General features: G+C 41.2%; 1 protein-coding gene across 1 annotated transcript in view; it reads left to right on the top strand.

Annotated features, from left to right (window-relative positions):
* LOC145938774 (uncharacterized) overlaps positions 1-25,861 on the top strand; it is a 297,324-nt gene that overhangs the window by 92,330 nt on the left and 179,133 nt on the right. Inside the window, exon 3 of the mRNA XM_083042528.1 lies at positions 8,310-8,399. Within this exon, the coding sequence (XP_082898654.1) occupies positions 8,310-8,399 (90 nt within the window). The remainder of the gene's footprint in view (positions 1-8,309; positions 8,400-25,861) is intronic.

The following is a 25,861-nucleotide window of genomic DNA, read 5'->3' as shown; positions in this document are numbered from 1 at the left end:
ATCTCTTTTTCTCGCTGATGAGCCTTCGTAGTCGGACGATCCGGCGTGAAACTTTCACCGTGGCATTGGCATAAGAACAGGGTGGTATTCGACAGATTTATGCGCTCGTTTTTAATGCAACGCGATCCTCGTTTCCCGGCTATCGCCTTCGCGAAAAAATTGCCTTCGTCGTTTGTGCCGAGCGCGTTTTTTTCCATCGTTAAACAGAAGCGCATTCGGTATAACGAGAAAAAGGCATAATCGTTCGGCGAAGCTCCAATTAGTGCCGCAAGTATTCCTGATGGTCAAGCGGCGTTTATTCTTTCGTACAATAAGAAAACGAGGCTATCTCTCAATTTTCGAACGCATCCGTGACCCGAGTACAGAGTGTCGCGAATCATGCGGTCTGTTTGTTTGTGCCAAATGAAAATGTCACCATTCTCCTTCGACTCTCTCATCGTGAAAATTAACGAGCCCATCGATGAATGCTCGTTGTTCTTGCCCAGAATATAAATAACGAGAAAAGAAACTATCTAAAGTGAGACCTCTCAATATGATCCAATCATAATTTGATACAAAATTTATTTAAATTATTTTTAAAATTGATTCTTTTTTAAGTCGATGTTCTTTTTATTTCGTTAAATTAAAATTTGACAGTGTACATTTCAGCATTTAATCGCATTATCAATCGTATTTTATAAATCAATTAATATAAAATATAATTTTAATTGAGAAAACAAAAATTTTAGACCCCAAGCATATAAGCGTCTCTGAAAGGCTTCGCATAAAATAATATAAAGAAAATATATTAATATATATAAAGATATATATTAGATTACGCATGTTTTATTGAGAAATTTTATTATTGAAAAGTTGGTTAAATAAAATGATAATTTATTCTCGAGAAAACGGATTTCGTAGACAGACTCAAATGTAAACATTATATATTTACATCGCCGCTTCGCGCGGGCGATATTATTGAACGCCGGAGTGGGGATGGTATGTATTACACTCTGCCTGACAAGGTGCGAAATTTTATTCAGTCAGTCATCAACCTTTAGCTGTGATACATCGTACTACGGAAAACATTAATATCACGAGAGATATATTGTAAGTACTTCATCGACATTTGTGCGTAACAGTTCGTATTGGCATCCATTGCTCTCTCTTTTAGAGAATTCATTCAAGAATTATTTATATCTCTCTTTAACATCTCGAGATTCTCTGAACTCCTAACCGAACCTAATCTTGTATTCGCGACACCGCTGCTTATTGCGGCGATCTCTGAAAAGTTCGCGCGACGGGAGACATAAAAGAAGCGCGCGGTGCGAATACACGGGTCGCAGTTATTTTAACGAATGTAATTATCCGACCGATTATAACGATACGAAACGATCGGCCGCGTCCGCGCAGTCGGGGGCAGCTCTGGCGATTCCTCCTCTGGCCCTCGCCGCCTCGCCCCAGCGTGATCGTATCGCGAGCCTACTATTAGTCCGATGATATATGTCATCATTATGTGAGCCTTATTGCGTTAACCGCATCCTCGTGATTTATACGGTAGGCCCTGGCTCACTTCCGTCCCTCGTTTCATTCCTTTCCTTCGTCCGCGAATCGCCGCGCAGCGACCATCCTTTTGATATAATACGCCATTGCGATATCATAATATTTTTAGAACGGCAAACCCGTAATTTTGACGATTGGGTTCCTTAATTCGTTAATTCGCCTCCGGTCGATGGACGGTTCATGTGGTCATAAATTAACAGAATGTTATTTTTGTCATTAAAGACTATATTTCCTCGTGTCAAGTTTTTATTTAAGAGAAAGAGGATCTATTTTAAATGTACTGAAAAAAATATATTTAATAAAGCACGCGGTCAATGCTTATATAATGTCCTGTTTTTATTGTGTTTTTCGTATGTGTTCTCAAGATGAAAATTAGGAAACAGGACTCTGATGGTTAGTCACGCGATTTGGAGAACAAACTTGCGCCGGAGAACGTGCAAGAAACTCTGCCTATAGATAACGGTAGCGTTCGTCTAGTAAAAGTTCGTCGAGGATATTGGTATAATATGTAGATCCAAAGCGTGTACGTGGATCGCCAGTAATGTCTCCATAAATCACCAAGGCTCTATTGTTTCTCTTTATTGAATGACTCGGCGCACGGTAGCCCCCTTCGCGCACATTCCACATTTCTGTTTTGATATTGCCCGGCGGTAACCGACGATATAAATCTTTCGTCGTTGCCCGAACCGCCCCGCTGGGAAACTTCTTGTATCGATACTTATAAATCGCGGCCGCCGACACGTATCGCCGTTTGGAAGCAGGTGCGACTCGCGCCCGTTTAGATGGCTTGCGTATACATTCTCCGTTTCGCATAATTTACACGGTTTACAGGTTTAATTCTTGTACACCATCGCTTTTTCGCTCACTTTTTTTCTTATCGCGTTCTTTGCTTTAACGACCCGTATTTCGGCTGCGACTTTATGCCTTTTTTATGCAAGACAGTACTCGAAAACTAACGCTTCTCCTTTTAATTTGTATGATAAATTTTAAGCAATATTTTCTTTTCATTTTATTTACGTGTCAAAAAATTAATTTGGAATCAAGTTTATTATTAAATGTAATTAAAATTTTTGCTGCATTACATAGAAAGAATATGAAATATAAAAAATTCATCATTTTGTGAACTTTTTCCACATTTATTTACTAGATGAGATATTGTTTTCTCGAAGAACACAAAATAATCCAGTACCGTATAGTTATTGAATAATAATCCATGACACATAGAGAATACAGACCTTTATAAAAAATATGGGAGACGTAACCGCATATAAAATACTGGAGGTCTTAGTGTACAAGGAGCAATTAAACGGAGACCATTAGCGTCCCGTATCCAACTTTATGTATTCGGGCTCGAAGAAGCGGTATCCGCCTTAAGACGACACTTATGAGTCATAACTGTTAATTTTGCAACGCCCCGGACATAATTTAATGTAATTTTAATGTAATTACGTGTTTACACTCGGCGTGGCGAATAGAAGTAATTTGGTGCACACAATCGGACTCGCGACCGACTTTCTAACCGCGTTGCAATATAACAGTGGTAGCGCAAGATAAGTGCGGTTATACAATTAATATTATAAATGTTCTGTCAAACTGTATAAAAATTATAAACATCACACATCCGCATGTATAGGAACTTGTGATTTCTAAAATCGTTTCTACAGATAAAGCTTACGAATTAATTAATCATATATATTGTAGCATCTTATTAAAGTCATATTAATAATAAAAAGTTACCAAAGATATGAATTGCACAACCTAATTATATATATAAAATATCGTATTTATTGAATTAGTATATTATTTGCTTTACGCGTGTACATAGCGAAGCATATAATTAACTTTTCCCAATGCAAAGTCTTATTTACTGACACAATCGGAGACTCGCCTTTCTAACGCCACAAGCGCGGCCGCATACGATATTAATGTATATAATATAAATTTATAAATATTCCGCCAATATATAGCGTTGCGTAAGCCTCTTTAGCCGAGCTACCGAGAATCGTTCCTAAGAGAACGGACTCTACAAATGAACTCGCTCGTTTTGCTCTCGGCCCAACGACTTCATATGTTATTTCAGAATCCCCTTTCCTCCCGTCCGAATTCGCGCGAAAACCGTGATCGCGGAGCAGAAGGGAAGGAGAGATATCTTTCTTCTTACCGCGTTGCAAATCACTTTCATAGTCTCGCTTTTATGACCGAAAGTTATAATTTACGATACACCCGATTGGCGTAACTCACACACGCCGTGCGCGAAAGGGATTACGCGACGACAAGACGTGCTGAGAGAAGAGAGAAACACTTGTATCAGTATGCTCGAGCTTTCGCGCGAAGCTCTAATAATCTATTAACGAGCCAAAGATGGCGTGGGAACCAAGCCAAGACACGGGAGTGCGTGTGCAAAGTGCATACGCACTTGCATGTGGAGCGGCCGTTCTCGCGATCGATTGATATCCAATTAAATGAAAGATCCGACTCTGCGCGTGGCGTAAATTAAATGAGAAATTCTTCTCTCTCTTCAAGCGGCGACTCTTTAAGTCGCGACCTATAATAATTTGCGCGTAATTGTGCATTTAACGTCGACGCGTTTATGCAAACGCTTTTATCAAAATGTTTCAACTGCTTTTCGCGTCTGACAGATCTCCTATTTATTTAATTAATTACGCCGCGTGAAAAAATAGACATTAGCTACCGCGATTAATCTCGAATCTTTATGTGTGTCGTAAGTTAATTAGGAATTTTCAGAATTACACCAGAATTCTGCTGCCTGTGCGAAAGTGTATATACCTATCGTGAATCGCGGCGGGCGAGCTTGAATATTTCAATGCTGCTTTTAGGCGTGGGCGACGTGGATTCATGCCACGAAATCATAAATACGTCGAGAAGGGCCTGTACCTTTAATATAAATAAACTCCTCGTTTATCCCAAAGAGGTTGATTGTATAAATTGAATCCCGAAACGCGATAAATTGAATCCTACGCAACGATCAGTTTACTGTTCGTAAGGGAATCTTTTTATTTCATCAATTAATGTACATATAAAAATAACAGATTTATTGATAAATTATATTTCTGTGTACGCATAACACTCTAATAATAATTTATAAAGTATAAAAAATAGAAAAAATTAAAATTTTTACATTAATTTCCATTGAAACTTGAATGAGATGAACATACATTTTGTTTAAACTAACATTTTTCTTTCACGTTTAGATTCATATAAGGTATAAAATAAGGAGTAAAATTTGGAATAATATTTGTGTTTTAATATAAGATTTTCACAAGATTATATATACCATTTATATATATATATATATATATATATATATACGTGGCTTAGGGGCGTAACGTTTTCATCGTAATCTATTTTAAATAAAGTACATCAGAGAGAGATGCACGCAGAGAATACGTAGATGTCTGAGAACGTATTTAGAGCTCGCATCCATTTTCGGTGCAGAACTGCTGGCCCCGCGCGATGCTTCACGTTTCTATTAACTGGTTTATTTCTGCGGTGCCCACGTCAGATATCCAAATAATGACATTGTAATATAAATGACGTGCCGCGCATAAGTGGAGCGTCGAATATTGTAGGTATATTAAACACGAGAGAGATTCGTCGTGCATTCTAGAAACGTGAACCGCCTCGCGTTCCCGTTTCTATCGCGGAAATGCAAAATCGTCGTCGTTCCCGTGAACTTTCGTTCTCGCTGAACGCTCTCGAAGGAACGCGTGCACATTTTCAGCACATTCGGCGTGTGTCCAAAGGCGCCGCAGATTCAATTTCCGCGACGCAATCTCGCGGCATTACGGAAAATAGGAGAAATCCAACGAAAGTAAACGTAACTCGCATTCCGCTGTAATAATGTAATAGTAACGAGACGATAATAACGCGTCGCATTTCACGACGAATCACGCGGTAGCCATTCGATATAAGTATAGTACGAAATCCATTTCCACCCCTTTAGCTATGCTTCTGAATCACGCAACTTCAACTTTACGAGAAGGAACGAGTTAATTCGTCCTATCCGAGAGTGGCATCTTGTAAATCCAATGTGATCGCGTGCGGGATTATCAATAGAGAAAGTAATTGATTCAATAAGGGACGTGTATGTGTTGTATTGTATAAGAAAATATGTATATGTTAATGCATATATTGCATTACCGCGCACATAGGCTGAGGAAAGTGTTAGTTATTTCGTATATAATTCTCGTCTGGATAATAGAATTGAAAGTATTATTGCATAATTGAATAAATCGGTATTATTATATACACTTATATAGATTTTTGCTAAATTAATTTTATTATTGTTTCGTTGTATTGTTTAGAGATTTATTTAAAATCGTGAATATATAAGTATTGCAAAATTTATTAGTACAAATGAATAGGTAACAATATAACAAAAAGATAATTTATATATTAATAATGTATTATTATTTAAATATTAGCGAATAATAGCTGAAGAAATAAAAAAATAAAAGCAATAATAATACTTTTAAAATCAATCAGGGAAAGGAAAAAATTATATTTAAAAAAATTTTTAGAATTTTTTAGTTAATGTGCGATAAGTATAAAAAGAAATTTTTTTATTAGTAGAAAAACACGTGATATTAAAATTTCTGTTAATTGAGAAAGTACTTGACTCCATTGGGATTCCAGTTTACGTTATTAATGAACAACCAATTAACGTGCCAGCGTTCCTTTTGCGCAAGTCGAAGTCGAAGAGATTAAAACGCGATCGCGGTGTTCCCACCATCGATCACAGCTCGCTCGAATCTGTATCTTTCGTGATTGTTTCATTGTCGCATTTGTATGCGGGTGGTCTCGCCTTTCGCGAGAGCGAGCGGTGCGACCGAGGTGCACATAATGCATCGTCGCCCTCGCTCTCTGGTCGCGGGCGTCGTCGCAGTTTGTCGTACATACGTCGAGATGGCAAGAAACGATGGTGCAATTACTCCTCGCCGCTGCCTTTCTTTTCTCTCTCTGTCTCTCTTTCTTATTCTCAGCCCCTTTCCCCGGTTCGTGACATACACGAGCCGAGCTGTAATTGTTTTAACGTTTTAATAACCGCGCATTCGCGCGCGCATCGCTAGAAGAGAGACTCCTGTCGCCTTCACGTAAATACGGCGAAACACTGTCCGATTGTGTCAACCGAAATTACGTCAGATACTTGTGCATCGCAACTTGTATGTGTCACGCGATGTGAATTAACATTTCGTGATTTGAATTATATTTTTATACTTATAGTTATTCTCTCTGTTTCGACCAACTCACATTTATTCGATCGATTTTTTTTATTATTATTTATTTTCTTTTTATTATCACACGTTTATATTAAGACTCTTATATACTTATTAGATTATTAATGAAAATGATGATTTAATATAATATATTAGAATACTTATCAAAATGTGTCATAATTTTGTCACGAGTATTTAGAATATTAAATTAGTATGATGACAATTCATACTTGATATTGCATGGAGATATATGATTTTAATTATTTCCGGTGCCTCTATGTGGAAGAAGGATTCTCTCAGAATCTCTCATCGTACCGTTTCATTGCGAATGACTCGCATAATTGAACCATTAGCACGGTCCTGCCATTTCGTGCCGCAAGGTGCACTTTAATTGTGTCGCAGAGTATTATTCTAAATTGTATATTGCCGCACTGATTTACGTCTCTCTATATACAAAAAAGGGATAGTATTACAGGTACTGTCATACAATGTTCTCCATCTGGATTTTTCTACATTTCTTCGACACATATTTTACTCTTTCGAGATTTATATAATTTTTATATCTTATCCCCTAAACACTGTGATTCTTTTATAAACATAATTCTGTTATATTTGTATATTCTTTTTTGTTATTTCTCTTTATTTTTTGGGGGATTTTGCAGAATATATATTTTACGGTTTACTTATCTTGAGGAACAATTATTAGTTTGACAATTGATTTACATCCCATAATACGTTTACTGTTAATAAGCTTACGGCATTCAGATACCATCTGATACACAGTTTCCATTCAAGGAGATTGAAATTAAAGACAGGGCGGGCACTGACGCGAAAGTTATTAACGAGTCTCGATCGTCGCGATATTCGTGAATGTAATTGTAATGGAAGTCGATTTGTAGCGCGTCGATTGACGAGCGAAAGCGTTAATTTGCGGTTGCTTCATTCATACAATACGCGCTAAAATGGAACCAGTGTTCGCTTGTAGGCATTTGTAATATGCAAATGTTTATTTCCAGCTACGCGTACGATAATTTTCGATGGATAATTACATGACACGATGATTAGTGACACTCGCTGAATACATTTAAGGAAGATTAATTTGCACCTGTATTCTTGGAATTTTTTTTAATTCTCAGCTTTCAATCCTCGCAGTATGATAAATTAAATTAAAAGTCTCAAAATTGTTTTTCATTAATCTTAGAAGCAATTTTTATTTTATATAATCTCATTTATTGATGAGACATTATTTGATGAAACATTATTTTCGGCCGAATTATTTAGAGAAATTGCAGCTTTTTATACTTTTTATACTCGCGATGCACACGCGCGCGTTTATGGGATTACTCACGACTTATGCCGCGACTATTCCATTCTCACCCCCCTTCGGTCTCCCTCTCGCTAATTTTCTGCGAAGAGCAATTTTGTTTCCAAGGCAGCCATTACGATTGCTATAATACCGCTCATCAGACCCCGCCGCCTATCACCTTTACCTTCGTCTTGTCTAATTACAGGTCGCGTTTATTGTTTCAGGAGGAGAGCGAGCTCTCGAGCAAGCGGTGGGCCAGTGCGCCCCGCCGCCCGGACAGCCCCTGCATCCTGGGGGCACCGACGTCTAGGGAGGTAAGTCGATTTTATCCTGAATGTATCTAATTTCGACGTCTTGGAAACGCGTCGTCTTGTATAGAAAATTCGCCAGCGAGAATGCACAATTTGTTCCATTTAACGCCCCGCATTCTTTCTTCGTCGAAAGATTATCAGTAATTAGTTCATGTAAAATCTCGTCTAAAAAATATTTTATGTATAATAAATAATAATATAAAAGATACGTAAAAGTTTAAATACACTGACAATGAGAATAAATCTTGTCAATCAAGATCCACGTGGATTCGAAACGACGGTCTGACGACAGAGTCGAATATTTTTCATTATTTTTCTCGACATGTCACTTTGTGCGACAAATATATACACCCGAGAATAGAGACGCTCGCGTACAGTTATTCGCGAGATACGTCATTCCCGGTGCTATCAGGTGTCGTTGCTCTTAACGGACATTAAAATTTCCTCGCGATTATTCATGCCGATAAAATCTCGCCTCGGATGGACGGTGCACGTATAATAACGAGCGCTTGGAGCGCTTCGTGAAGCACTTGGCGGATGCCGGTCGTACGACTTATTCGTGCGAATACATGGCGCCACCCACAGGATCTCTACGATGGGTGTGACTCGTGTTGGCATTCGCGATGCATATTACGTCGCGATGCGAGAAAACACGAAACGTTTGATGCCGTCGCCTCTCGCGAGCGCGCTTGTCTATGTTTCTTTTAACGATACAAAATCGATGGCTCGCAAATGCGCGAATTCTGCGATTCGAATCGTTAATTTTCGAATAAACGTTTTCCGTCTGATCGAGAATCTCGAAGTGGAACACTCGTGTATTGTAAAATTTTTTCGAGAGACTAGATAAGAAAAAACAGGTTTAAAAATTATAAAATTATTCAAATATTCGCAAAACTGGTATCGATAATCGGAACTGGAAACAAGTGCGAGTTGCTTTCGATCCAGGCGTTTCTTCATCAATTCCTCGAAGCATATGCTTGTTGACCAACTGAACTTATGCATAATTCCAATTACACGGATATTAGCGATTGGATTTCGATTCCATTTTCAACTACCGCGAGTGCTCGCGCAAGTTCGTCGTTAGGGCAACGTAGGTACATATATACGTACGCGCCGCTCTATGATGAGGCAATACAACACCGGCCATGATAATAAAACGCTCTCTCGCTCGTGTCCGTGACATGAAATATCGTGGATCCTTTCACGAAACGAAAATAGAGAATCGCCGGTGCTCCGGGGAACGTATTCAAGATCCATCGCGTTTCACGCGACGCGCTTGTTACGATGACTAGGAGACGGCAATGCGTCGTTGAAGGACATGGTCATTCGTCGCATCGTGCTAGGCTTCACTCACAGTAGCTGCAAATGCCTCAAGGTTTCGTAAATAATTTTGTAGTAATTTTATATGAAATTTAATTTGAGCAATAATTCATTAAACATTTAAAATTCCAGAAAATTAGGAAGTATACGAATATTCAATTAGAGAGAGATATAATTATTCATATATGAAGAATTATAATTAGCAGATAAAATGTAGCGAGTATAGAGAGAAGGAAATGAGTTCTGGAAGGAGAAAAAAACTTCGTCCGTCTCTCTCTTTCTTTTTTTTCGGGTCACGCAAATGTCCGAAGCCGACCTCGCGACTCGTACCATCTGTTACGACAGATATTTCCGTTGTCGATGCGCCTCGTTGTTACCTGGCACGCGTCAAATCACATGCGGCGACCGACATGAAATCATAATTTGACGGTGCGCTTTTTTGCGCCATAAAGTCGCGATTTAATCACGAAATTCTGCCGTGCTGTAGAAGCCGTTTATAATACAATTAACGATAATATTATATTCTGACACATCGCCTCATATTATTTAATTTTGCGCACAAGAAAGAGATGACATTTCACGTTATCCTTATTCGTCCGATCCAATCCTCTCGCTCGAGTATTTCCAGAGAGATAATTGCTGCAACCCACGGTGCATCCTTCGCGAAGGGAGGGAAGGAGGGTGGGAAAGGGGCATAGCGCTTGGTGCATCCTGGGTGCGCGCGGTTACATCGAGTACGGTTCAATTCCGTTACGTGGACGTAAGCCGCGGGCTTCCCACGCCAATTAAACATGACTCATTAACGGGCAGGAGAGCAGTAGCAGCAGCCGGTAGCCCCGGGATCGATGCCTGGCCGCGTGAGCGGCGGACGCATACAACACAGTCGCGGTCTCCTTCCTATAACTCTCCCGCGTGGCAATCGGAACTAATCTCGTCCCGTCCACCTCTACACCGGCTTGATGCGATATTACGGCGCGGGTAGATAGGTACCTGTTACCGTTCGATATTACCTGTGCGATCGCGTCGGTGAAATGTTTATAGCTACATGCAATCGCGGGGTTCCCTTCGGAGACGCGTATCTCCCACGGGAAACGCGATCATCATCTGTTGACTAAATATTCTGTTATTGTATACTGCCTCTTATCTCGCATTACGACACATAATAAATGATCTTGCTTTTAATTTTCGCATCAAGTGAGATTATTTCACAAAACGTCAGAAGCAATTTATTTTCTTATTTTTTTAAATATAATATTATTTCTTCTACTTAACATTTATTTTTTTTAAACAAATGAATTAATATTTACATCTGCCTTTTGGAATGACTAGTATAATATTGAATATACTACGAGAGATATTACGAGAATTTTACATTGAAAAAGAGAGAATCTAATATTTATTAACAACTCAACTGGGATCGTAAACTATTCATATTGCTAAGAGTTCGATGAGTTTGGGAATGTTTTAAAAGCTACACGAATGCCGCTAACTGTTTAATGTCATTAATGGTGAATGAAACGTCTATCTAATCGGAGAATAAAAAGCGTGTGATTTTTCCGTGAAATCGATAGTCATCGCCGTAGGGCAGCATCCTCGTTGCTGTTCGGCTATCTCGCTGTCAACTGCAACAAAGTAACGGGACGTGTACTTCTAACAATACCTTTACTGCTATTCTCCTCTGGCGCGCGTGCTAGCATTAAGATCTGCTTCATGCAAGCAAACTTTTATCAGATAGCGCGCAACGTGAAACGGCACAATAGATCTTAAATTATTTTCGATCGGGCGCGATATACGCTGATTAATGCGGCCGTCGGTAATCGCGAATTGTTTGTCACAGAGTTTGACACGCGCGATTGTATTACTTTTGCCGCGCGAGATAAAAGTGGTTATTCAAATTAAACATTAATAGGTGCGATATAAGCGTCTATTATGCTGGAGAATGGAATATAGAATTATCGGATCTATATACAGAGTGATATTTGAGATAAAATCAAAATAGCTAAATCGATCAAATTAATTTTTAATATATCTGTATTAATATATCTAAATTACGGGGATACTTTTAAAGATAAATTTTAAATTTTTTATTTAAAAATATCAAACATTTATTTGATAAATTTTGAAAAAACTAGAATATTTTTCTCTTATCTTTCATTTACAAATCAATTGAAATTAAAACATAATATCAAAAGTCAAGAACCTGCTCCGGGTAGAAAAGAGAAAGCAGGAATATTTGTACTTTCCTAAAATCCTATTTAAGAGAATTAAATTAGTGTAGGCGCGATGTGTTTACGGCGACTATACACGCTATATATCTCGTCGGTATCCTCACCTCGTTTCTCTCCTACATTTATCCTCTCGTAGGAGAAAATTCCGCGACCTGTGAAACGGTCTATAACGGGCCCCAACGCTCTTCCCACAGCAGTCGCAACGGCGCGATGTTCCGCGAGAGAAGACGCGAGAAGAAGTCCCGACCTGGTCGGCCGCGACAAGGGTGGTGGAGAAGGAGTAGGACCGGGTTGAAGGGGGGGGGGGGTAAATTATTGCCGGTGCATTCGGCGATCGCTTCCGATAGTCGTGGATTCCTCCGCGAGTCTCGTGCTCGTCGCCTGCCTTTGGCAGCCGTGGAATCCTCCGTCGATTCCCCTCGCTTCCTCCTTTGGTCGTCGTCGTTCAAGTAAACGGCGGCGATGTAGAAGGGACCGCGGGGGTGCCCGTTAAAGGCAAACCTGAAAGGCGGACCTTCGGCGGAGAACTTGAGACGGAGATCGGACCCGATCCGTGGAGTCCCCCTCGCTGCGGATAATAGCGCGGATAGCCGCGAAAGTTACGAGTCGCCGGACGGTTAATGTTGGCGTCTATCACTCAGAACGGCGCTAATGGCATCGGCAAGGCCCTAACGGCTGAACCTCCCGTGGTCCCAGACGAGTCCGATCTCTGACGCGTCTCTCCTTCACCGTAACAGGAGTTATTCGATACCGGGTTTCGCGGAGAGCTTTATTTAGAGACCATTCGCGCTTTTATACCATATAATATTTATAACGATGTTTTTATATAACGATAATCTCGAAGCGAATTACTGGTTATTGAAAATTAAATTTTTTCCGCGATATTTACCGTGCGATCATTTAAATAAAAAGGTCTTAAGAGCGATCTGCATGCGAGAGAGTGAGAAAGTCCTTTTAAACGCGGCCAACTTTTTTGCGGAGAAGTACGTTACCAACATAATAATTTTATCTGCCACGAACAAGCGGTTTTATCCGCTTGTTGAGAGCGAGAGAGAGACTCATCATCTATAATAATAGCTTTCGTATTTCGTGGAAATTCGAAACGCCACCTGCTTCTCGCGGCGTATGCGTGCGCCAAGTAATGGAAGTCACGGACTTCGCGTCGCATTTGACCCACTTGCAGCGTTGCTGCATCGATGAATCTCAAAGCCCCCGCTGAAACCGGGACGCTCGGAAGTAGGATTAATCGTAGTCATCGTCTCTTCGTCGTCGTCGTCGTCGTCGATGGGCTCGCGTGCCGGCTTCGAGATTTATGACACCTCGAACGTCAGCGGTTGGCCGGTCATCGTCGCGATTTCTCATTGTTAGAAAACCCGGAATCTTGCACCCACATTATCCGTTCGATTTCTAATTTCCAATTTCACGTTTGGCCAACCGACGAGATGTGGGTAACTAGGCAAATGACGGCCCACGCAGGGCAACATTGTAGTCTTATCGATTACCTCTTCACGATCGATCGGTTATCGGGTATTCCGCGGATGCTCTTTCTCCGGTGGAATCGAAAATGAACGATCCACGATTTTTTTTCAGACGATTCTCGTGGGCGAAAAGGAGAAAAAAGAGTCGCGTTTGAGGCCGAACGTGGGCAGATTCGAAGTCCGACTTTGCCGGTGGACATCGTTGAACCGCGCGCTTTCAGAGTCGTCTCGCCGAGGTCTCTTTCTCCTCTTGACAAAAGAGAATGTCGTCATCGGACGTTCCTACGGGCGCGCGTATGTCTCTTTGCCGTAGCGGCGCGTTTCCAATTCATTAGAGATTTGTCGAGCGGCACCGGCAAAGAGATGCGGAAAGGCACACCGTTGCATTTGAATACGTCGTATGCAACGAAAAGTAGCTTTCATTTGTTGTCTGTTTCGAATTAGAAAATCCTCGACTACGTGAAGTAAATACGAAGTGGGAGAAAAAAAAAAGAGATGAAATTTTCAACGCGAATGTAAAAATTTATCTTGCAACAACGATTGTCCACTTTAATAAAATCATATTCATAGAGAATCGCATTTGACGGAACAACACATTTATGTGCATATATTTCTATTTCTGCGACTTTTATTTTGACGATTATCCCAATGAATAAACACAATAGGAAATTTGCGAACCTTATTGAAAGTTCTTTCACAATTTTTCGAGATCGTCGAGCATCCTCGAGTCTATTATACGGCACATCGAGAAGGGGCAATCGATGTGAGGCAGGAATTTGCAAAAGAATTCGAGTCTTCTACCATATAGGAGAGAGACAGCCGTCTGGCTGAGTCTGGCGCGCGTTTCGTCGAGTGGACACTCCCGGATCTCTTTCTCTTCTTATCCGTAGATAGGTGTCGTCACCGCTCTTCTCCGAATTACGTAACTCCGCGCGGGGATGCACATACATATATACAAACATGTGTGCATGTGTGCATGTGCGCGCCTTTTACGTGGGGTACCGCGCCTTCGTCACGGAGAACGAATAAACGGACGGACGGACGGACGGATGGACGGACAAACTGCATCGCGCATCGTTGCGTTCTAAATCGGCGTACTTGGTCGGTGCATAACCATCTCGGTGCATCTGCCGGCCATTCAGGCCTTTGTCTCCCGACGTAACGTGGGCGTTACGGGAATATCTATTGTCGGCGCGCCAGCATCCACGCTAAGAGGGGCGGGAGAGGAAAGGCGTGCTGCACGTATATATATGCACGCGGTGCGGACGATTCTGTTGCGGCTTGGTACGTCGTCGTCATAACGGGAACGGCGGCGCGGTGCGTGCGAAACGTTATGCAAAACTACGCTTATGCGCTTCGCGCAATTTGCCCCGCGCGCGAGATGCGCCTCGCGAATCGACCCGTTCGATCCCGATTGCCTATACGGGCAGGCGGCACTCTCGGCAACTCTTTAACTCTTGGCTTCCTTCTAAGTCTGACAGTTCTTGATGAACGTCAAGTCCTCGCGAACCTCGTCGAATAGCGGTGCCGATCCTTTGCTCACGATGAGAAAACAATGTCTTTGTAACGGGTGCGTGAATAAATCGCAAATTAATATTTTTACAGATTTATAGACACGACGTTAAATTTTTATCAAGAAATTATGATTATTTTTAATTTACATAGCTTACAAAGAAATATGAAATGGGTAGAAGGATAAATGAAGAATTTTAAATTTATTAGGGAAAATTGCAAAGAAATTCTTCGGGCGTTTCGAGCAAATTTTATTACACATAGTTTAGTGTCATCACTTTTTCGAGTAGATAGATTTGTACGTGATACTATACGCGTGGTATAGAACTCTCGGAAAAGATGTATGAGGATCCAGCGTGGCCGCGCGATGTTAGATCGTTTGCGGATCAAAGGGGAGTGCACTTAACCAGCTGCATTATTTGCAGCCTAAGGATGACTGCAATGATAAATGCGTGCGCGGAGAAAGAAGGCCGAGTAGAAATCTTTTGACGCGCTGCGCTTTAGCATCGCGCGTACGTGGCGCACTGGAATGTATCAGAATACATGAATACCTATTTAAGCGAAACGTTGATTGTAAAGAATACGTAGTACAAACGGGATTTTAATGTACGGTAGCAACCCGTACGTCTTTTCAATTTGCATCGGAAATGCGTTTCGTGCCATTGCTAATCCGTCATCCGTCACAATTTTACCCACGTTTTCAAAACCATATCGTCGCACTAATAAAGATCTTGAGCAATCCCAACGTAAATTTTAACCTGAGATTGCATCGTTAAATTCTACATTTTGTACGTGTTGAAAAATTTTTTTTATAATTTTATAACATTTTTCTATCTAATTTCATTTTCTGGAAAAATAAAATGTCAGTCTAATAATTGTCCCCTTCTCTTCCTTTCTTCGAGAAAGGAGAGTTTCCGGCTTCGCGTAAGAAACGAAGGCACACGGACGGTAAATCGGGATCGCGCACGATCCAGGAGGCGGACATGATCGTAGCGACACGATCACGCTCCTCGGAGAGGAGGTCGTGTCGCTAACGAAATATGGCTTTCCTCGGAGGCGCATGCTGCCCGCGGCACGTTTTCGCCAATGGCATTTTAATCGAACGCCGAAGAGCTCGAAACTCGTGTCTCCACCTTCATCGTGTCTCTTCTCCTTTCCCTCCTCGTTGATGCCGTTCGTGGTGGCGGCTCGTGGCTTCGTTCTACACGAATTTACATGTCGTGCCGCCGCAACGCAGTCCGCGCGAGGTGTGGCCGCAGATGTGCGCGGAATTACTCTCTCATCGAACCGCAGGCATTCACACCTTGCTCCCCCCGCATATATGTAAGATGGTTTTTTTTCTATCGCGCGGAAAAACCATAACTGAATTTTAAGTGTCTCTATATTACACCTGAAATTTAATTACCATGCGTAAATTTAGCGGAGAAACTTATTTAAGTTAAAAATATTAGTTATACCCTCTTCTCCTCGAAAGACGAATCTATTCGTCTCCTCTTAGTTCGTGTGCATTTTCCGACGAAATATCTTTGAACTCTCGAAAATGCTTGAAGTATAAGTTTGCCAAGATGACTCTTTTTCGCTGAAACACACATTTACAATAAGCACACCCTAACTCTAATACCGCTTGCGGTATTGTAACCTCGGGAGGTTTCACACGGGAGAGCGATGATTTCAGCTCTTCCTCCGTTTTCTTCACGCCAACTGTCGTGTTCTAACGTTCTTTTTCCACTGCAGCGCGGGCTAAACATTCTTGTTCCACTGCCGTATATGTACATCTTTTTCTTCGCCGTGTGTTCCTCTAGCTTTTTTCCGCTGCTAACCGGCGCGAATCAAAGAACTTCTTAAAGTCGTTAGAGCATGAGTTTTCATGACTTGTGAAGTGCTACGAGATATTCTTAAACTATTGCCTCACACTTGAACTACATTTCGCAATTGTACATTTAATCTTTTTCGAGTGAAAATCAGCTTACAAGCTAAAACGAAATTTTAGAAAAATAGATTACAGAAATTTCAATTAAAAAATGTCAATGTAATGGTCAATTTTGCGCTGACATAATCTTAATCCAAAGAAAATATTTAATATCGACAAATTAAACTCCTCTGAAAAGAGATGACGTTAAGGGAAAAAATCGAATGAACTGAAAAGCTCTCCGCCAGATGTGATGACAGTTCTGGGACACACTATACATCAGCTCTGTTCGTCGGATGTCTCGAATTTCTCTCTAAGCGCTCGTAATAGAACATTTCCGAGTATAGATCTTTCCTAAGTGCGCAACGTCGTGTGAGATTACGATAGAGAGATGCCATAGAGTGAATTGCTATTTCTGCACACGCTGCCAAAATGCATATGCAGATTGCAGATGGGCGTTCGATTCGCACAGGCATCTCCATCTCTCTCTCCTTCTCTCATTCTCTCATTCTCGTCGTTCTTTCTCGAGTGAGGATTACTCGATACGAAGCGTCGGAACGAGGTGCGTCATATGCAATTCTATTTCCCCGTCACAAGAGAGGAATCGTTTTGCCAAGGTGCGCGCACGAAGGCGCGTATTTCTCTCCTCTCGACGATTCACACGCGTCCCACAGATTCTTCTCGATCGATGGATAATCTCGCGTCGGTCGCTGCCGAGTGATGTGTTGGTGCGATTCCAAACTCGCGCTATATCCTACTTTCTTCGATTCGTTCGCGCGTATCTATGCAGAAGACGCGTTCTTTGCGATGCCACAACAGATGGACGCGAAGTCGGCCTTCGTATTTCCTCTCTTCTCTTCGGTTGTTTTTTTTTATTTTTCTCGGGCGTTTCAACCACCTTTTTTCCACGTCACCTTTCGTCCCGTTTTACGGTCCGCGATAAATCGCCGCGATAGTCGCGGCACGAACGCTCTTTTTCCGCGATATGTAACGTTATGTGTAATACGTAATGACGAAGCGCGCAAAAAATCATTAAGCACACGCTAAGCCGGGATTATTGCGGGGAATAAGCCTTGCGCGCTCATGGCGACTACTGGAGGAAGGTCAGAGGTATTTTATAGCCCATGCACATCTCGCAGAATGCGGTTTACTTTTAAGGAGCGACAGCAGAATTACTAATAACCTGATATACAATTGATGAGAACGCCTTGAGAGAGAAAATGTTAAAGACCAAGGTCGCGCGGTACGGTAAATTCACGTTTATAGAACGTCGTATATATATTGTATATGTACATATACATAGTATCTGATGACTAGGAATAATTTCTATGGCGAGAAGTAAAGCTGATGGAGAACTCGATGAGGCACCGCGCGAGTTAAGCCGCAACTCGCGTCGATTTTGTTGAGGGAAATCCGTCGTTCCGCCGTCTTCAGAGGCACCGCCATTCGATCTCGTCGAGAGAGTGTTTAACATTTCCGGAAGTCCCGACTCATTCCCGTGTCCTGAACGCACCGGTACGCTCGTTACCTCTAGGAAGAGGAAGGTATAACGCATATAATACTCGAAGTCGCTTTTTTACGCGAGATATTCTGTCGAGTCAGAGTCGCTCAGAGCTTAGCTTAACAGTCGTAACATCTGCCGTCGGCCTCGTCGTTGAGTATCTGGGTAGCGGTAGAATACTCTCGACGAGAGCGTGTGTCATCTTCTCGCGGCTTTTATTGCGTTTCATTACAAAATCGCGGCGGGTCTCTGGTAGGACTTTAAGTGAATTTCTCCGGCTGGTAAATCGCGCATTACAAATAGGGGAGCCCGAGGTAAACACGAGCGCGGTAATAAAATTACGCGGTATTACCTCGACACGTCGAAAAGCCGTTTCCTCGCGAGATATTCTCGAGATCATTGCGATTTAACTCACAATCGTAAGATTCGTAATGCTTCGCGAGAACTTCGTTGCTGGGAATGACCATAATCAAAATATATTTTCCAGCCTGATGATTTTTCTTCCCTCGAAAGAGGATATTAATGTAATTTTAAAAATCATAATATAATATATGCGCGTTATTTAACTTCTGTTGAAATTCAATTCGATAAAAGGACAATTCTCACAAAGGAACGAGAGTAGGCTCGATTATACCCTTTGGAGGCAATCTTCGCGTTGGCGACAACGACAATTCGCCTCCGCGAAAGTACGACATACGTCTCCTTCTACGCGCGCGCGTCCTGCTATTTTTCCGTTTTCGAAAGTAGACCTCGTCCAACACACCGCAGAATAGAACGCGTTAGTCTGCCGAGGCCGTGATTTATTATCCGTCGTCTGCCGCTGGCTGCTCGGCGCGCTTGCCCCCCGTGTCGTAAACACACGTTGCAACCATCGTGCTGTTCAGTTAAACAGCTGGTAGACCAGAAACACCTTATTCCGCGGTGCTTCGTCGCTCTCTCGCGTTCGCAGTTTACGCGTTTGCGAATACACCGATCCTGCTTTGTTCGCAGCAGAAACGAATCTGCATGGAAAATAATCGGAACAGGCGTTCTAAATTTCGAGAACATTTTCTTTTCTGAAATAATTCGATTTTTTTTATTTTTGAGATTTATTCTGGCTCTATTTTCTTCAATTTATAATTCGTGATTGAAAGGATGATGTATTTAATTTTATTCATTTCGTTTTATTACATCTATGAAATTAATGAAATATTTGTTTAATTTTAAAAATTATATTATGTAGAATAATAAAAAAAGAGAGAAAGAGAGGAAGCAAGTTCCTTTTAATATCTTTCCTGATTTACTCTTTCGCCAAGAAATTCTTAAAATTTATCTCGGAAAATGACTCACTCATCTCGATACGCTTTTCGATCCTCGCCCGGGCGTCCTTCGATCGATCGATCGATCGATCGATTAATCACTTGAAAAAAAAACATGCGGTCTGTAATTAAACATTATCGCTTGATTAAGGGTGCACGCAAACGCGGACGGGATTCTGTTTATTCTCGAGCCTACGGTGAGGCCGATGAGTCTCAGGGAAGCCTGCAATTATTCGGGTCGTCACGGCGGGCCCACGGGCGATCCTCAAATTACGTGATTGACAGCTCGAACGTTCGTCAGATCCGGCTAGGATAAAGTCCACTTCGGATAAAGAGTCCCAAAGAAAGAAGCGCGATAGCTCTTTTCTCACCGTCCGTCTATGGCGTTTCTGTCCGAATTCAATCGCGTGGACAGCTTGCTAAATATTTGTTCGCTCGTTCGACGTTCGAAATTAACAGCCGCGGCTGTCTTTCAGTGTCAAATGTCTGTTTGAAAAACACCGATATAAAGAATTGTATACGCTTCCGACGAATGTTTCGGCTGTCAATAATTAACGGTAGTCAGTATATTTAAAATACGTTTCTATACATCCATACGAAATATTCAATTTTTTAAGATAAATTACATGTGATTTATATAGAATCTTTTCTATAGCTATATATTAATCTTACGCGATTTTGCAGAGGAAAAGAATATAAGGTACATGTACATATATATTTAAAAATAATTTACCATTTATTTTGTATTTAATTTTATTTCCTTCTCGGTGAAATTATCTCGAATGAGTTGCCGAAATAACTTCGGCAAGAGAACTTTCTCGATAAGAACGGCGGATCGCGGCGCGGAGATTTACATGTAAGTGCGCGTAGAAGAATTTATTGCCGAGACGAATGATCGATCGAGCCGTGTAATCTTCTCATTCTTTCCACCTGGCTTCCTCCCGCGCTCGTTTTAATCATGCCCCGATCGCACACTATCATTTGGATCTAAGCGATCGTGGCAATGACCCGCTGACCGTAATGATCATGTAACGATCGACCACCGCGGAGTTAGATGAGATAACGAAGGGAATATATCTGGAATCCCGGACTCTGTTCGTGTGACCGTACGTACCTACTGACTGATTCCACGGTAATCGCGGATACCCGGTGAATAACGGAGCGGTGTGGGTATTTCCGCAGATGCTATCTCATGTGAAATAGTTGTGCCTTGGTGATGCGCGAGGGAATCCCGCATAAAATTCTCATCGTCGAATCCCCGACGCCGACGCACATCAAATAAATGCGATCTGATCGGTTCGAAACCACTTCGCGTATATATATTGTACGTTCTTTCAAAACTATATAGACAATGTAATCCATAAGATAAATCTTTCCGTTCCTCATCGTCTAGATTTGCGGTTTATAACTTGAATACGCGTATTTAAAATTTTAAACATACTCAAAATATGTTGTGTATGCCATGAGAAAATTAAAAATATAAAGTGGAAGTATTTAAAAAAATAAATAGTGTAATGAATGAAAAGTAAATCTTTTTATTTATTTTTTATTATCTAATTTATTAGTTCAAGAGTTTCTATCCGTCAAGTATAAAATGAATTTTTACATTATGAATTATATATGTATATACATATATGTAATATGTATTCGCACAAAGTAAATTTTATTCTTATACATATACATATATTAAATTCATAAATTTAAAAAACTAGGCACATTGTAAATAATGATTATTAAAAATGGTTATTCATTAAAATTATAATAGGATTAGAAAAATAATAAAAAGATTTTAAAAAATAATAAGATTAGATTAGAGATCGGTCTCGCGTACGAAGGAAATTAGCGCCATTGTAATAGCATTGTAGGGAATTTTCACAAGGCTTTCCGTGAAATTTAATAAAACTCTCGTTCACAAGTAATGTCATAAACTACAGCACAATGAACGACTCTGTCGATTATTACGAGTTTGAAATGCCTCGCTACGTCTGCTAACGATCCCTGATAATATTATTATTGCACATTGTGCACATTTCTAGCGGCGTTTTACGATCGTGACTTCCGGTATGTCAGCACCGAAAAGTATCACTCTTCACGGTGTATCGGTATAAGGACGGTGAACGTCGTGTTATACGACGTTGATAACACTCGGACGACCGGTTTAACGTTACTTTGGCACGCTTTTCCGTTATGCTCTTTCTAATAAAGGAAATTTTTCCCGTTTCGCAATCGTGACGACTCGAAGCTATATGTTTTGACAGTTCTGTGAAACTCTAGGATGAATATGTGAACACGTTATTACATCCCCTTGTACGAAGCATCTTATTAAAGCTCATCAGCGGAATCGATTGTTCCGTTTGTTGTGGATAATTACAGGATTCGTATCTATATATGGTGGCTAAATAATACTGCGTATTTTAAGTGTGTCTACTCTCTCATAAGAATAAATATTCCCTTCCCTAAGTCAAGTATAAATAATAATCATAATATTTTACTAAACATAGATTTTTCTTTCAAACGAAATATTTCTTCTACCGTTAAAATAATATATTGATTATACTCTTGAAAAAATTCTAACTATGGTTTATCATTCTGTTTCTTGATGCGTGCCAAGACTTTATTAAAAATTTATTGTAAAGTATCATTTAAATATTCACATAAACTATATGTCAAAGTATACATTTGTCTTCTCGACACATTTATATTAAGAAAACTATTTTAATACGAGCTATGTTAATGTTAAAAAAGATCTCTCGTCTATTTGAGAAAAACGTCGAATATAATATTGCATAGTTTCTTTTCGCCCATGACATGCTTTAAGGCGTGCCATCATGAAACTTGATATTTACACACCAATTTTAAACGGCTAATGTATTCTCATTCCCGACTACATTCTAGAGAAAAGTCGCGCGAGAGAAACCATTGAGACTCGTGATAAAACTGAGCGAGACACAGTATAGGCGCATCCTCGAAATAAGATTCGCGCTCGGCTTTCTACGATGCAAAAGAATACAATTAGAGAGCAGATCTCGACAGGTTAATCGCGGCGGGATTTCTCGGATGAATCTCTAGTGCTTCTTCGGCATCTCGCAGATAGAAGAAGGCATCATTATTTTCTGCCGGGCGCGGCGTCAGCGGCAACCATTTCTAAATCTCTAAATTACCGGCGCGGACGTTTACTATCGGAAGAAAGGCACTTAATTTATACGGAGAAGTGCTGTTATAAATGAAAGAGAGAGAGAGAGAACCGTTCATTCGTTAAAACGTTTCTGAAGTGGCGTTGCGTGCGTCATAAATAAAGGGGGAACGTTGGACGAGAGCAATACCGGAGCGTGGTTCTCCGTTCCGTCATAATAACGCCTCCCCCTCTAGCTTCCCCCTATCCGCTATTTGATTTAGTTGACGAATGATTTTTTCCCGTGATCTTTCTCTCTCTCGTGACCACGTGGACCGGCCACTGCCGGCGGACATAATTAAATAGGGATTCACGCGTTTGATCGTGACCAGCGAATCGTAAATCGGGTCGACGCGCCTCGTGTAACGCTTATCAAGGACAATTTCGAGGCGCTTTATCTCGGTTATAGTGTTGACGCGCCGGGTGAATGTTATAATTACGAGGGAGCTCGTTTGCGGCTGCCCATAGATTCGGAGAATCAGCTCTATTATTGTGCGCGAGATACTATGATTTTATTGCAGCTCTCTCTGTCATCTCTTCTTTCGACCCACGAGAGAGCACTCGCTATCCTATAATAACAAAACGTTGCTAACGGAGCGTAAAGATCGTCGTAATTTTTTTCATGGAAAACCAGATGTTACGTAGATATTTTTTGCATTTTTTTTTTAACTGTTTCGTTATCCTGTCTCTTTCGGCTTCGCAAGAAATCTGTGTCGTTAGAAAAGATACCTTGTACAGATACTGCGTGACTAGTCAATTTTATTCTTAAAGAGACGAAATTCTTTTCTGTCATTGCTTTTAACGATGTATAATGTAATACTGATTGATAATCAAGTACATACAATCGATCGGTTGTGTCCTAAGCAAACTTGTTTTAAAGATGTGTTATTAAATTTCACTTTAGAACTTTTGAGGATTGAAGTATCATATATGAATATCGAAAACGAGCTCGCGTACGACTGAAAGAAGTGTCTCTCGTAATAGCGGTAAGACTACGTAAGGATATCCGTTTATGAAATAACTCGCGCATATGCACATTATACCTAACTAAAGGACATTGGCTCGCTCGCCTGCAGCAAGTACGCGCAATACATTATTAGCTCCTTATGCATCCTACATATGCGTGGCATGTTGCAACAGAGTGTCCCGACTACCGCGTACATGCTCGAGGAATAATATTAGGAATGAGTCGATATATACACATATACATATATGCGCGTGCAGCGTCGCATTATCCGCGACGGTGATTATTGCCCACACGACAACTTCCGCAGCGAGGAATAAACATCGACACGCCGTCGGTTCGGTCCGGGACTCATTTGAATAAACAGCACGATTATTATTACACGATCCGTAACCTTGCATTACGGCTTTGAATCGCCAATCGTCGCGATCGGGCCCTCTTAAGATCGCGGGAAAGAATCGCATGAGCGTGGTCGCGAGCCTTACTCTGTGTTCCCGTTTCTCGTGGCTCGTTATCGAATTAGCGGCGACGACCTTCGCTCACAATTAACGATACGTATAATTTTAACCGACCCGGTCCCCCGCGAAAGAAAGAAAATTATTCGCCTAATTACGCCTCTCTTTTCCACGGTCGATCATTTTTTTATCGCATATTCGCGAAAGCGCGAAGCTACTTCAAAGGCGAAACGGTCATTCCATCAACCGACCGGTAGCTTTTATTCGCGGTTTGACCGATTGTTGAGATCCGCGGAAGTAGTGCAAGTCATGCATCTAGGAAGCCGCGCCGACGTTCGTCGGCGGCTCCCTGCCGATCTAACCGAGTTGCACTGCCGAGTGTAATATCATTATCGTTCGCCGGGTGAACCTCTTATGCCCGTCCAGGTTAATCAATTATTACAGGCTCTCCCGTGAGCTGCTCGGCGGTAGCGATCGACCGCAGCTACCCGCTTCGGCTATTATTCAGCCTGATCTCGAGAGGAGTCAGCTAAGGACGAAGATAAACCAGTGATTCCCGTCTTTCTCGTTCCGTCTGATGCGATTTAAGCACGCAAAATGCAATCGAAAATTAAAATTGAATTACGCGATAACGAATAATAGGATAAAATTTTACTTCAAATTGCAAGGAAAGATTGAATTTTTATTATCATCGTACAGTTCGAATTATTTTACAATTATAGGAAAAAAGAGAGAGAAATTTAAATTCTCTTCTTTTTATTAGACAACATTTTTCGAATCTTTAAATAATATTGCAGTATTTGCAATAATATTTAAAATGTGTAAAAATTGCACATTTATGAGAATTTTTCTAATTTATACGTCTTTTTACTATACTTTGAAATAAATTTAGCCGAATCCAGAGATCATGGAGAAAGATTGAAAAATGAAGTTCGCTCGCCTATCAAATCCTAAGTAGCTATACAGTTGACGTGGAAATTTGCAGTTTATAGTGCCATATATAGGAGTCGCGCGGTCTTTCAAGCGTTCTCGACGTACAGGAGCAATAACGATCCGATACTTCTTACCCCGATCGTCCTTCTCAACGCAGATCGTTGTTCTTAGCTCTGTCCCACCTGTGCCTTCCTCTCAATCGCCCTACCTCCTTTACGAGGAGACCGTCTCGGGACTCTTACGTGCCGCTCAAATGTCATTTCCAGTGCGGCACACGCTTATTGTCCGCTCTCGGTGTGTAGCGGGCCGCGCTTCCTTATAGAGGACCCCGGGGACTCTTCTCGCCGACACCGACGCCGACGATGAAAAACGGCGCCGCAAAACGTTCGTGTTTTAATCGACTCTTAGGACGGCTTATAGCGTCTCGTCGCCGCCGTCTCTGTTATACACCGACGCTCGTATCTATATATATTCCATCATTAGTAGTTCCGACGTTGCGTTGCGTTAACTTTCAGAAAAAGAGCGGTGTTTCCACGTTCATCGCGTAAACACCAGGCCGATCATGGCGTCCATCGATACTTAACCCTCTCTTTCTCGCGTCCTCCGATCCCACAGAAGAGAACTTGCCTACATCCTAGTCATCGTCGTCGGCGGCTTCCTTCATGCATCCTCCCCCACCTGTGTCCTGTCCTCGT

Source organism: Prenolepis imparis, unplaced genomic scaffold (assembly GCF_030444845.1).
Source record: "Prenolepis imparis isolate NDT839.2.m4 unplaced genomic scaffold, iyPreImpa1.0 SCAF_7, whole genome shotgun sequence".
Taxonomy (NCBI): domain Eukaryota; kingdom Metazoa; phylum Arthropoda; class Insecta; order Hymenoptera; family Formicidae; genus Prenolepis; species Prenolepis imparis.
Note: the sequence above shows the minus strand (reverse complement) of the source record. Positions and strands in the feature narration are given on the sequence as shown.